The sequence below is a fragment of the Boleophthalmus pectinirostris genome, unplaced genomic scaffold, assembly GCF_026225935.1.
Source record: "Boleophthalmus pectinirostris isolate CB_2022bp ecotype Guang Dong unplaced genomic scaffold, ASM2622593v1 HiC_scaffold_10, whole genome shotgun sequence".
NCBI classification, from domain to species: Eukaryota; Metazoa; Chordata; class Actinopteri; order Gobiiformes; family Gobiidae; genus Boleophthalmus; species Boleophthalmus pectinirostris.
Genome location: NW_026570971.1, coordinates 13,243,621 through 13,256,467, shown reverse-complemented (window position 1 = coordinate 13,256,467; position 12,847 = coordinate 13,243,621). Strand labels below are relative to the sequence as shown.

The 12,847-nt window shown below is 38.4% G+C and overlaps 2 protein-coding genes across 2 annotated transcripts in view; one reads left to right on the top strand and one right to left on the bottom strand.

Moving 5' to 3' along the window:
* Window positions 1-285: 285 nt before the first annotated feature.
* ttc8 (tetratricopeptide repeat domain 8) lies at window positions 286-4,104 on the bottom strand. Its single transcript, XM_020919653.2, has 14 exons — window positions 3,913-4,104; window positions 2,926-3,046; window positions 2,786-2,849; window positions 2,549-2,708; window positions 2,369-2,458; window positions 2,250-2,294; window positions 2,079-2,164; window positions 1,916-2,003; window positions 1,715-1,825; window positions 1,464-1,603; window positions 1,218-1,392; window positions 986-1,108; window positions 701-784; window positions 286-615 (listed from the first exon to the last, which is right to left on the bottom strand). The coding sequence occupies exons 1-14, from the start codon at window positions 4,024-4,026 to the stop codon at window positions 499-501; spliced, it is 1,518 nt and encodes a 505-aa protein (XP_020775312.1). The 5' UTR covers window positions 4,027-4,104; the 3' UTR covers window positions 286-498.
* A 263-nt stretch (window positions 4,105-4,367) lies between these two features.
* The window catches only part of LOC110155289 (EMAP like 5), a 32,598-nt gene continuing 24,118 nt past the window's right edge, over window positions 4,368-12,847 (top strand). Inside the window, exons 1-2 of the mRNA XM_055161661.1 lie at window positions 4,368-4,902; window positions 12,111-12,270. Of these exons, the coding sequence (XP_055017636.1) occupies window positions 4,706-4,902; window positions 12,111-12,270 (357 nt within the window). The 5' untranslated portion in view covers window positions 4,368-4,705. The remainder of the gene's footprint in view (window positions 4,903-12,110; window positions 12,271-12,847) is intronic.

Below are 12,847 nucleotides of genomic sequence, written 5' to 3'. Positions count from 1 at the left end.
TGCTGTATACCCCACTCCAAGCAAAAGCCCTTTCCAGAGCTGGAATGATGCACCCTGCGCTCACCATTTAAAATGGATTTGTGAAAAAGCACCACATTCTGCAGATTGATCAAATTTGACACATTTGAAAATTCTCGTGTTTTAATATAGACACATTTAGACATGATTGGTCATATAAAATACAGCTGATTTTAACTATAAAATGAACGTTTAATGATGTTTGTTATAATATTTTTGTCCATGGGTACATATGCACTGCTGTTGTATAAAAACTATACACAAAAATACATTTAAGGGTCTTAAATAAAATTTATTTTTTCCCTTTTTGTGAATGTGATGACAATATTTCAGACTAGGTCACAGAGACCAATAACTAACTGAAGAAATAAACTAAATATTCCTCTGTGTCAGAGGAACAACTGAAATGCACAGCTAAGACCAGGCAGGCAGCTTATATTCATGATGATAACAGTATACCTGACCCTGCCATAATGAGGCTCACAGAGCTGCAAAATGCTCCCTCAGTTGTTTCAGGAGCTGCTGTGTGTCCACATGTTCTGGAAAAGCATCCTCAGACTTCTGGGCTGCTATGTAACTGCTCTGTAGATCACCAATCTGAAAACACAGTTTGCCATTCTTTTAATTTAGGGGAACCATAACATGAAAATGTTGTGTCTTTGTTTTTCAAAGGAATATTTACCTTTTCAGAAAGAATAGAGAGGTTGAAGTGAGGCTCGTACATATGAGGTGCCAGTGACGCAGCTGTTTGCAGGAAGGCCTTACTCTACATTAAACATAATATAATTAAAAGTAAATCATCTGTTCTAGCATAATTAGAACATATTTACTGTAGATTGACTGTATATTTACTGCTAGTTGTGTGGAAAAGATAGTAAGACAACTTAATGCAGTAGCATCAAGCCTTATTTTAAATCAGACACATTCATTGATTAACACTTTAAATGTAATGAGTTTATAAGCTCACTTGTTCAACACGACCTTTGCGCAACTCCAACACAGCAAGGTTGTTGTAGGCTTCAGCATGATCATTATTAAAAGCAAGTGCCAGTTTGAAACACTGATAGGCCAAAGTAACATCCCCTATTCCCTGTAAACATAATAAACTCAACATTATTTAAAGGCATAAAAAACATAAAAATACCCAACACAATAAAGCTGTAAAAGTTTTGTGGAGAGTATTTGAAGGAATGACTCACCACAGCAACATGCCCAATGTTATACCAGACATCAGCCTGCTCTTCATCATTGGCTACCAAAGACAAAGCCCTTTCAAATGATGACAAGGTCATGTCGTACTGCTGAGCATAGAAGCAGCACAGGCCCAGGTTGTTGTACAGCTGGCAATTATACACACCCATCTGGAGAAGACGTCTAGAAAAATACATTAAAATACAATATTAATATAATTGATTCATATACAATTTACCTTTACATTTATTGACCTGTAAAACCGCAGGGCAATTTCAGGCTGATCAGTGTAGAAATGATTACTGCCAATACAAGCTATTGCTTCAACATGGGTGTTGTCTTGCTTCAGCACTTCTTTATAGTATTCTGTTGCTGATGTAATGTTGTTCATCTCCTTACAGTAAGAAAGTGCATAGAACATTAACATATTTTGATATACAGGACGCAAAATGTAAATGTATTTTAAAAACAAAGCAAATGAGAAATTTTGATGATTATGACATACCTCATGTATACGAGCAATTCCCGTTAAAAGAGTGACTTCTCCAGGAAAATGGTCCAGGCCTTGCTTAAACAGGTTAAGTGCCGTAATTGGTTGATCCAAACGCTGATACACCTTTTCAGTAAAACTGGTTAAATTTTCTCTGTATCTAGAATATTAACAGTATATACAGTGGCCAATGCTGTTATAAAATTGCACCATTACCTTTGCAAGATAGAGGTAGGTATCTACAACCTCCTGATGGTTAAGTGCAGATCTAAATTGTTTTTCTGCTTCTCGATATAAGCCAAGCCTGCAAAAGTTAAAATTTTAATATTATTAACTGGTACAACAAAATATTATTGTTGTAATGATTTATGAGTGTTACCTATAGTAACATTTCCCCAGCTGAACCTTCCACCACCAGTCTTTGAACTGGGCATGCTCAGTCGCCTGAGCAGCCAAATCTAAGGCCTATGGGTAAAGGAAAGGAAACATACAGTATGCACTATGTTTACACACCACTCCCCTGAGCAGTGTATATGAGAACACTACTTACATTTTTTATGTCATTTTCATGATGAAAGATGTACTCAAACAATGTCTGTAATGAAAATGTTTTGTTACTCAAGCATGCTTGAAACATAATGGTTTTAATTATTTTTAAAATGTTTTTACCCTTGATAAATTAGGTTTTTGGGAATACTTGGCCAGGTTAAGTCTTGACAGGTTTATAAATGGCCCATCTGGATTTGTTATCATTGAAGCCTGGAGAATGAACCAACATACCAACCACTCATGTTAATGTATTCTGTGACTTGTGAACAAAAATATGAATACAAATGCACATGACATAACTGTGCCCAAACGTATGAATCGTCCAGAAGAACTAGTGACAGGACGAGCAGTGCTTGCTGTGCGGGGGGTCTTAATAGCCTGCTCCATTGTTCCAGGGCGGCCTGACTGAGTGCTGGGTCTCACAAATCCGGTGATGGGGCGCCCAGACTGTGTCATTGGCCTGCATTTGTTTTGGTAAAAAATGCTTTTGATTTCTGAAAACAATAGCAGATTATGCTGATATTAAAACGTGTGTACCTGACAGCAGGGGTTGGTCCTCCACCCTGACTTGTACCAGGGAGCCTCAGTGAAGTACCAGGGCCTTGGGAATGTAGAAAAAGTTAGAAAAATTGCAGTTACATTCTATCATTTTAAGGTCACATAAAACGATAGCTTACGTGCCACTTGAGCAATGGCGTTCTCATCTAGTAACATCTCAGCAATCCCTTCTTCGTCAACTTCAACTTCATCTATGTAGACCATCTCTGTCAGAGCACGGGTTTTCAGACTCCAAGCAGCCTGAGATGAAAATAATGTCTCAAGTTGCAAATCTACTCACATAGCTTTTCATGATAGAAGAATGTGATACTTAAAGAATGAAACTTAAAACATTAAGTATGTGTATTAGAATTATGTAGAAGTTATTACCTCTGAAATAAACAATGATGAATCCTTAATACAGCAAAAGTGGTTTAAAGAAAAACAGTGAGATATAGGGTAAAAGAACATAGAGGTAAAGAATAAGTACTGTTCTTAGAAAACAATAGGAACCAAAACAATTCTATTCTATAGTAGAGCTACTATAGCACATCATTTATAGGGTGATCAGACATCCCCATTTACCCGGGACAGTCCCAGTTTTGAGCCCTGTGTCCCCTGTCCCACCAGATTTATCCAAAATCAGTGATTTGTCTCAGTTTTATACAAGAAATGTCTCAGGTGTCCCTATTTTTGACCAATCTGATCCCTACCAACAGTAAAGAGAGGCATAAACTGTCACTTGTTGAGGTAAAATACAGAAACGGTGCTTAAAAATGACCAAAACAGAAAATATGACTTTACTGACTCACATTAGTGCCGAGTGAATAACAATTTTCCTTAATTACGCACTCGTTTCACACTTTGATTGTTTCCAACCACCACAAATCGGAGGTCTCTCGGTTTTTTATTTTGAAAATCTGGTCACACTATGCATTTAACATAACGTTACAGCTACCTAATGTTAAATACACAATGCAGTTAAACTTTATACATCTGTCTATGCAAAATGATGGTCACTGCTAATCAGGATTAGTGTAAGAGCTGCAGAACAAACCTCTTGGACAGCTTTGCATTGCACGTAGTGGCTAGCATACTAGGCTAACAAGGCTACACACTGTACATACCTGGTCGTATGGGCCGTCTTGTAATATTTTTGTACAGATATCCGAACACTGCTGGAACTTCCGTCTCCTACAGTAGCTCCACGCCAGAAACAAAGGGTCCATCGAAACCTCCATGTCTTCTTGTTCCTGGATTCACTAAAAAGCTGAGGAAAAGCCAAAGGGACGGTGGCGAGTAAAGCTTTCGTGTTACCTAGCAACGGCAAGAGGGGCGGTCCTATACTTCCAGCTTAAAAAAAATAAAAACAAAAAAACAAAAAAATAAAATAAAATAAATGTAAGCTAAACATATACTTATATTATTACAAAATCGCTTAACCATAGTAATAATACAAAATAAAAATAAAAATCTCATGCCCACTTTTTGGCACGAGGCTTTGTAAGCGTATGTGATTGGAGGAAGGCGCTCTCGTCGTCACTGTGGGCGGTGCACGGGAAACAACAGCGCAGCTCCATCTTTGTAGGATTTGACAGGAGCTTTGACCTGTGCTGAAGGAGCCCGTTAACCTGCTGCTGAACAAGTGGATTTGCAAAATGAAGATCGCAGCGTAGACGTGTGTACTTCTACCTGGGCCACGCAGGAGCTTTTTACTTGACCAAACGCCGGAGACTAATAAGTGCTGCACGCGAAACTCCAAAATGTCCAATTTCAGCGCGGGTAGGAAATGACGGATATGCAACCGATCGAACCGATGGCACACACGGGCTTAGAATAAATCCTTTTTGGCGAATGACACTTTATAGGCAAACCTAGGTAGGGGTTGACCGACGGAGAGAGACACGCGGAAGTGCGGACATGGCTGACAGGACTGCTCCCAATTGCCACCTGAGACTGGAGTGGGTGTATGGATACCGGGGACATCAGTGCCGCAACAACCTGTACTACACCGCTGCAAAGGAAATCGTCTATTTTGTGGCCGGTGTGGGAGTTGTGTACAACACCAGGGAGCACAAGCAAAAATTCTTCCTGGGACACAACGACGACATTATCAGGTAGTATGGCAACATCGTGTCTTAATTTCAGCACCAGGGACAGCGCCGCCAAGAACTCCCCCAGTAAAAAAAATGACATAGAAGCTGGTTTTCTCGTTGTTGTTGTAATGTAATATGATATGATTTTTTTGCAGTGACAGAGAGGGAGCAGGGTCATTTTGGGGCGTATAGTGACAGTACTCTCACTACAATAGTCTGCTGCCACTCCTCAGGCTGCAAGAGCTTTAACACCATAACCTTGTGAACAGGGTGACTGAATATGGGACAGTGTTGAAATTTGTCACTCTTAAGGGTAATATGAAAGAGCAAATCTGGCTATATCCTTAAACTATTTCAGTAATATTGCCTGGATTTTAATTAATCAGAGGGCTCGGGATTTTTCAGTTTCACTGTACACGTTACTGGTAGTCACAATACAAACATTTCGAACTTGATTTAGATACTCAAGAATAGACTTGATAACCAATACCTCTTTTAGTACCACTATGATAATAAGACACTCTTTATTTATACAATAGAATGTGACTTTCAACATTAAATCGTAGTACTTTCTTTTATATTACCATATGGCTTTAAATCTGTGTCTCAAGATCACTCTAAACCTATTCAGGAAAGGTTGATTTCTGTCCTGTGAGTATGTCTTTTTTAACACTGATACTTGCTCAAATGAGTATCTTGTTTTGATACTAGTTTTAGTATCGATTAGTATCCAATATTTGATTTCTAACTTCAACAATCCGAGTTACTGGTGATCCTTAATTAACCTATTTAGCATAAATTAACCAAACATGTTATTTTAGTAGTGATTTCCCTGTCAAAATAAGACACCTATTGTCTAATTTTACACTAGAGGAGTCAAGATATTGTGTTCACATTGTCTTTTCTACAGCAGAGCTTTTAGGGCCATTTAAGGAGATTATGGCTCTCTTAACCTGCATGCCACCTCTGTCCTTTTCCCTCAGATCAGTGGAGCACCTAACTACTGTTGTATCACACGAGTAATCATCCTGCCTTTCTCCACTCTCTCCCTCTCTCTTTGCACATGTGACCCTACAATGAGCAGTGTCCACTGCTCCAGTGCTTGCCTTTACATGCGTGTCTGTGACTGAGGGTTGGCCCGGAGATGACTTGCCTTGTGTCGTTAGTCAGCTGGGCCCCTGCTACATTATTCATCATACACAATGGAGGTAGTAGAATGAAGGGTGAAAGGTTCAAGCAAGTGGCCTCTAAAGTCATTAACCACTATGTACAGGGTAGGTTGGTGCAATGGTAGTGTACGCTGCTCACTGATCCTGTTATAAACTACAGTGTAAGAGGCTTCAGTGCAAACTGAAAGTGCCAAGTAGGACTGTAGGCCTTTAAATGTTTAGTCGATTAATTGGTTAATGGTGCTGAACAAAATTCTTATCGCTCCACTAATCATTTTATTTCATTTATAAGGATTGATATGTGAGTGAGTTTGCTGAAAATTTTGTATTTTTTGGTATTTATATGCAAAAAGGCAAATTAAATGCATGATTCACAAGTTTAATCTGTCTTTGTATAAATAGATTTTTGCATAAATTGTAGTTTTTGCAAGTGTAGCCCTGTCAGTGCAGTTTGGATCATATAGATACATAGAGATGTACATAGAATTATGAGAGCTTTTACCATGCCCTCTTTTTTAGTCAACTAATTGATCGGCAGGACTGTCTGTAGGTTGTCTTTAGTCAACGACAGCCCTAATGTCAACATAAATTGATACTGAAGTTCATCAAAAGGGATGCTTGAGAATATTTCATTCACAAAAGTTGGTCACACATATAGTAAGCAAAGAATGAATTAAACAAATTAATCAGTTTGCTTTTTTGGAATGAATACACAATAACTGAAACAATCACTACCTTTTCTCCCCAAATGTTGTAAGATCAAGACATTTTGGCTCCCATCCAGAAGCCATTTCATCAGTTGAAAATGGCTTTTGGATGGGATCCGAAATGTCTTGATTGCAAAAACCATATCCAGACGCTGTTTCATTTGGTACTGTATAGTTTGTCTGTCCTGTTATCATTTTCTTTATGTTGATCAATAATTTTACTTTAAAGGTCCTATATTACAAAAAATTTACTCTTATGAGCTTTAAGCCATGTTAGAAACAAATCACAACTCCAGGTATGTTTGCGATGAGGAAACTACATTATAGCTTAAATTAAAAAATAGCAAAATGTAGGCCATTTAATATACTAATAATTTTAGATTTCAATCAGATTTTCTTGAACAGAAACAAGACTTGTGCCATTTAACACACAAAATAGCTCAATATACCCCTCTAAAGTCTGAAGTCAATCGCATACTTTACTGACAGAAGATTGGCTGTAGACCAAAAAGCGATTAATCGCATAGATCAGTCTTTGTCTGCTTCAGGCTCTTCATATTAAAATGTCTTTCTGAGAATAAAGTCTATTGATGGGCTAATTGCTGCACTCTCCCCTCTTCTTCACTTTGCCCCACAGGCACATTAAATTGTCATGGTATTAAGCAGCTAAGAAGTGCACACATCTCGCCCTTGACCAAGTTACTAGCTTGCTGGAGTTTGGAATAATTTTACATTCTGAATTTTTGACTTCAAGGCATCTTTTGTAGAAGACATCAGCTGAATTTTGCAGTGCAGGAAGGTGCACACTGCATACCCAAACTCAGATCGCTTTTTTTTTTGCACAGTAAATGGTGTGAACTAGCTCTGCATATCAATTTGAAAGTTGAAGTTAAACACTTGAGCTGACAAAATCTAAATTACCATCTTTTTAGCCTGTGAAGCAATGGGCCTCATTATTCTATATTTACGTCATAAAATGTTTCTGACGCTAAAAAGTATGAAACACGGCTATTGTGTGGTAGAAATAATAGTAAAAAGTTCTGCCTATGATCATTTGAGTCAATTCAGCAGGAAGCCTATGGGCCAGCAAAAAAATTGGGCCGTAGTTTGGACACCCCCGCTATAAGGTTACAACAGTTTGCACAATAAGTGGCTTTGACTGTGGTTATAAATAGCAGAAACACCTGGTTGTATTCAGGACAGAGGTGTGTGAGGTCACCAAATCCCTAAAATTGCAGTGACCAGTGGAGCCAGGACACACCCTATATATATATAATATATATATATATATATATATATATATGTATGTATGTATGTGTGTATATATATATATATATATATATATATATATATATATATATATATATATATATATATATATATATATATATATATATATATTATAAACAAAAATTTACCTTGTTGCACTAAAATGATGGACTAGGTACAGTAGATATACCATTCCAACATTTAAACATTCAAACACTCTAAACAGTTTAAGTCAGTCACTTTACCTTGTAGATTGAAATATAGTAAAAAACAATTTTCCAAATGTTGTACTGTACTTGTCCTGTTCTATGTTTAGCCTAAGCTGCTGGTGTATGGGCAGGTGTTTTACATGAAGAACGATGGATGTCTGGATTATAATGTGAAATCCTGCAAAATATCTTTTACTGTATAGACGTTCAGAAATGTGCTAATCCTCTGCCCTTAATCCATTCAAGGCAAAACCACAGCAGTCTGTCTGTATGAATTTGACTCTATTTTAGCATGGGGCTCATATAGGTCATGTATGTCGCCTATAGTGATGGAACCTACTACCAACTGTTCATTTTCCAGGGTAATCGCCATCTGATAGGAGTGTAGCTATAACCATGACATTGTGATATTGCTAGGATGGGAAAATGAATAGCTATTGAATCAAAATTAGAGCTGGATAAACTCTGATCAGTATGTTATAGTTTCAATGTAGCTGAAATTAGCCCTGTCACAATAATAACTATAACAACTTAATGTCAATATATGAAAACTGGAACAATATACTGGGATTATCCTGCTTTGTTTGAATTGTGTTAGTGGCATAAAGTAGTTTCAATATCGTTAATTGAAATATTTCTCTGTAGCGATACATTGTGCTTCAGAATAAATGAAATTACTGTGTCAAAAAGTACCGTTAATTAAATTATTGCAATAATACATCACAAAACACAATATTTTCCAATATTATGCAGCCCCATAAATCCATTTCCAAATTTGTTAAGTCATACATATTGCCATCTCTCCAAAATCTCTCTCAAATGTCTCACAATCTCAATAATATTCTGCGTATGTACTGTGTGTATGTATGTTATTTTCCTAGTAGAGCATCCATGCATATTATTCATCCTCATGGCATGTTGTGAGTTGCTATCTTGTAAAGTCACACGAATTACCCAGGCTGCTGCAGAGGTGTCATTGCCTTATTTTGCCCTGATTTCCTTCCATTGCTTTATCAAACCCAGCAGATTTAGTGGGAGGGCTACCTGCATGTGCCCGAACACAACTGTCTGCATCTCAAGTAATGCGTTCCCTGTTCTATTTTTAGCCACCACACTCTGATTATATAATGCATAAAAAGTAAAATGGGAGATTGTTCCAGGTTGGTTGTGAAACAAAGTAGAGTAGGTTAAAAGAGGTTAAAGACGTGTTCTCTATCTTGGGTCTGTCAGGACTGTTGTTGCAGGGAGTTTCTATCAGAGAGAAGGTGCCAAAAGTCAGTGGATGATTCATGCTGTGGCTCTGGCAGGGAGAGGAGAGGCACCAGGAGAGACAAGTGAGCTAAAAGTACGGAGGGAGAGTGAATGCAGGGCTGCTGTCTGGATACAAGCCAGGAGAAGAAATTCTGAATCCCAAATGCATAGTGTTAGAAGAGAAGGTCCAGTATGGATTATTTAAGACAGTGCAGATATCTGATATTTGTCTTGCCACTGCAGACAACCGATATTTGCTAAGATGATGATTATTAACGTTTTAAAACCCACCCAGCAAGCCCCTAGCCAGGCTGGCACCACCTAGTGCCTCCGCTCAATTGTATTTCTCTCCAGCGACAAGGTCAGGAATCAGAATACACTAGATGGTCGCAAAAACCCCCAAAGTGCGACTTCAGGCACCAGCCAATCAGCAAAGAGCAATATATTCTGTGTTGGCAATGATTCCCGAGATCGAGGATTTAAAGCCGTAACAGAGAGAGAATGTTCGGTGAATTTTATCAAGCAGAAAGACGTTATAGTCCTTCTTTCTACGGGATTTGGGAAAAGCTTAATATACCGGTTAGCCCTGTTAGTAGCACTTACATACATTACGACCAAATAGCAGCGACTGGTTAAATTAAAAAAGTACCCACCTACCATCGAGCAAACAAATCCTAAAGCTGCGAGGTCAGACTCTTTCTATGCAATGAAACCGGCTGATGAATCAGGCTAGCAAGCCCCATGAATATATGTTAATGCATGTTTCAACATTTCTAAAAAATAATAACATTTATCTGACTTATAAAATCTTTTGTTGCATGACTGTGTAAATAATAACATATTTGAATTCCTCTTCTGTTTCCATTTTTATTCTCTAGTCTATTCAAAAAGACAAATGCGATGCACCAAGGACAAAATGGGACTGACACATGGGCACACAGAGACTGGGTCAGAATTTCATTATTGGATAAAAACAATATCTGGGAAACCCCTATGATATCATCAGTACCGATTTTCTCTTTTAATCTAGTGACTAGAAGGATGGAGTAATATTTTGGAGTATTTTCAGTCTGACCTTAGAGACAAAGAAACCATGGTTATAATGTACCAGATTCTGTTGTCCTTCATCAACCTGGGAACTAAGAGTCTCAGTCTTAAACTTCAGCCAAAATGTTTTATCTTGATAAGCCCCAAAAATATTATAGATACATTATTGCCCAACCCTCATCTGAAGGGAGGAGCTCTTTTGGAGGTCTTCTCTCTTTTAACTTTTTGTTTCTGTTGAGTAATAGAATAAAAAGAGAAAGTCTGGAAAGCAGTCAGCCAAACAGCCTAATTCTTATCTCCAGGGAGCTGTATCCAGTTGTGGGATGAAATATATAGGCCATGACGAGGCAAGAGAAGGAACGGACCAGAGAATCAGTGAGAGCTGCCTGAAACGTGACTGGCAGCTGCTGGGATGAGGGGTGGGGCCTGTGGGTACTAGTGACCGCTCAGCCGGAGGTGGGGGTGAGACGAGCCAGGTCAGGGTGGGGGGAGGGAGGCTATTACGTAACATGTAGCAGCGTTGCAAACATATGTCAGTGATGATGCATGGAAACCCCAGAAGAATTATAAAAGGCGGTGATGAGGTAGAACAGGGACAATGCGGCTATTTTCTGTCATTTTGTACAATTTGTTATGCTTCTTTTGCTATAAAGATGCACTATGTAACCTTTCTGGTGGAGCATATGCCTCCTTCTACTTTTCATGAAGATGCCTTTGCCTAGAATCCTACACAGTTTTGCTTTAACAATTTTAATTTCTTCTTTATTCAATTATTAAGGTGTTTTTAAAATCAGAAATAGAAACATGTATTCTTAGTGTGAGTGGGGTTGCCTCTCCACATATCTGAGCTGTAACTTGTCCTGATTGTGTCACATGCTTGTCTCCATGAAACTAGAGGAGGTTAATGCTATACTGTGGGACATTTCAAACAAATACATAACATTTCCATGGAGACAAACAGATGGTGTACTCTCCAATGCACCTTGAACCGAACTGAAAATGTGTAGCTTGATTGGAGTGAAAAAGAGTGCCCCATGTTAACATTAGTCAGACTAAGTCATGGTAGCTCCTCTTTAAATTAAACTCTGTATTGTGCTGTTGTCAGCTCTGGGACTTTTCTTGAATATAATGTGTGTACACTCTCCACTGTTCCCCTTGTTTGGAGGCGTTTTTCCTGCTAGTCAACAAAAACAAAACACAAAAATCTGTCAAAGGCTGAAAACAACGCTGCACGAAGCATGAGCCCCACAAACAATAGACACACAATAGAGAGAATCTTATCTCCGCACGCCACCACCCTCAGGACAATATAAAAGAACCGAAAAGACAGAGACCGCCTCCCAGATGCCTCTCCAACATGGCTTTTTCATAGTCTGTGAGCACCCCAAAGGCAGAGATGAAGCCACTGAGCATGACTGAGTTAATTGAACCATGTTGTCCCATCAAGCTGTCCCCTTTCCAGTTGAAACCACGACAAGCCTGTGTCTGCTCTAGAGGTTTCCAGTGATTCAGCTTGTGGCATTATAGTACAAGCACATAAAGGCTGATCAGATGTTGTCTCTTCTTCTTCTGCGCAGTTTGGCTCTTCACCCAGAGCGCGTCCTGGTGGCCACGGGACAGGTGGGCAAGGAGCCGTACATCTGTGTGTGGGATTCCTACACTGTGCAGACTGTGTCCATTCTGAAAGACGTGCACACGCATGGGATCGCCTGCCTCGCCTTTGACTTGGAGGGACAGGTAAATGACCAGAAAAGATAATCCCAAAAATATTGTGGCACATACAATAAAGTGTGCAGTGACTGTGTGATCATATACAATCCATAACAAAAAATAAAATACTAAACACTGACCAGTTTAGCTTTATTCATGGATGATTCCAATACCAATTTAGAAACTAGAGCAAACATCAGCTCTTTTGATACTTTTGGCCCGATTTTGAAAAAGTCTATATAATTTGAAATAGCAACAAACATATTTGCAACATATTTGCAAGCCTATTTCACTGCTATCTAAGAGAGCTGAACAAAAAACAAAGGTGGAAAATTGAATAAATTAAGTAATGTTTAATTAACAGGAATGTAAAAGATAAATTAACAAAGCTAAAATAAAAATAGAATATAGACAATAACTTAAACTAAGAAACAAAATAACAGGATTAACATATGAGTTTTGTGCCAAAAAACGGGTCACACAGGTCTATAAAAAAAAAAGAGTGATTAAACTAAGGGACACACCACAAAACTAAATCACAAGTAAAACCACATAAACTCACAAACAGAATAGAGTGACAAAATTAAAAATTCACAAAACAGAA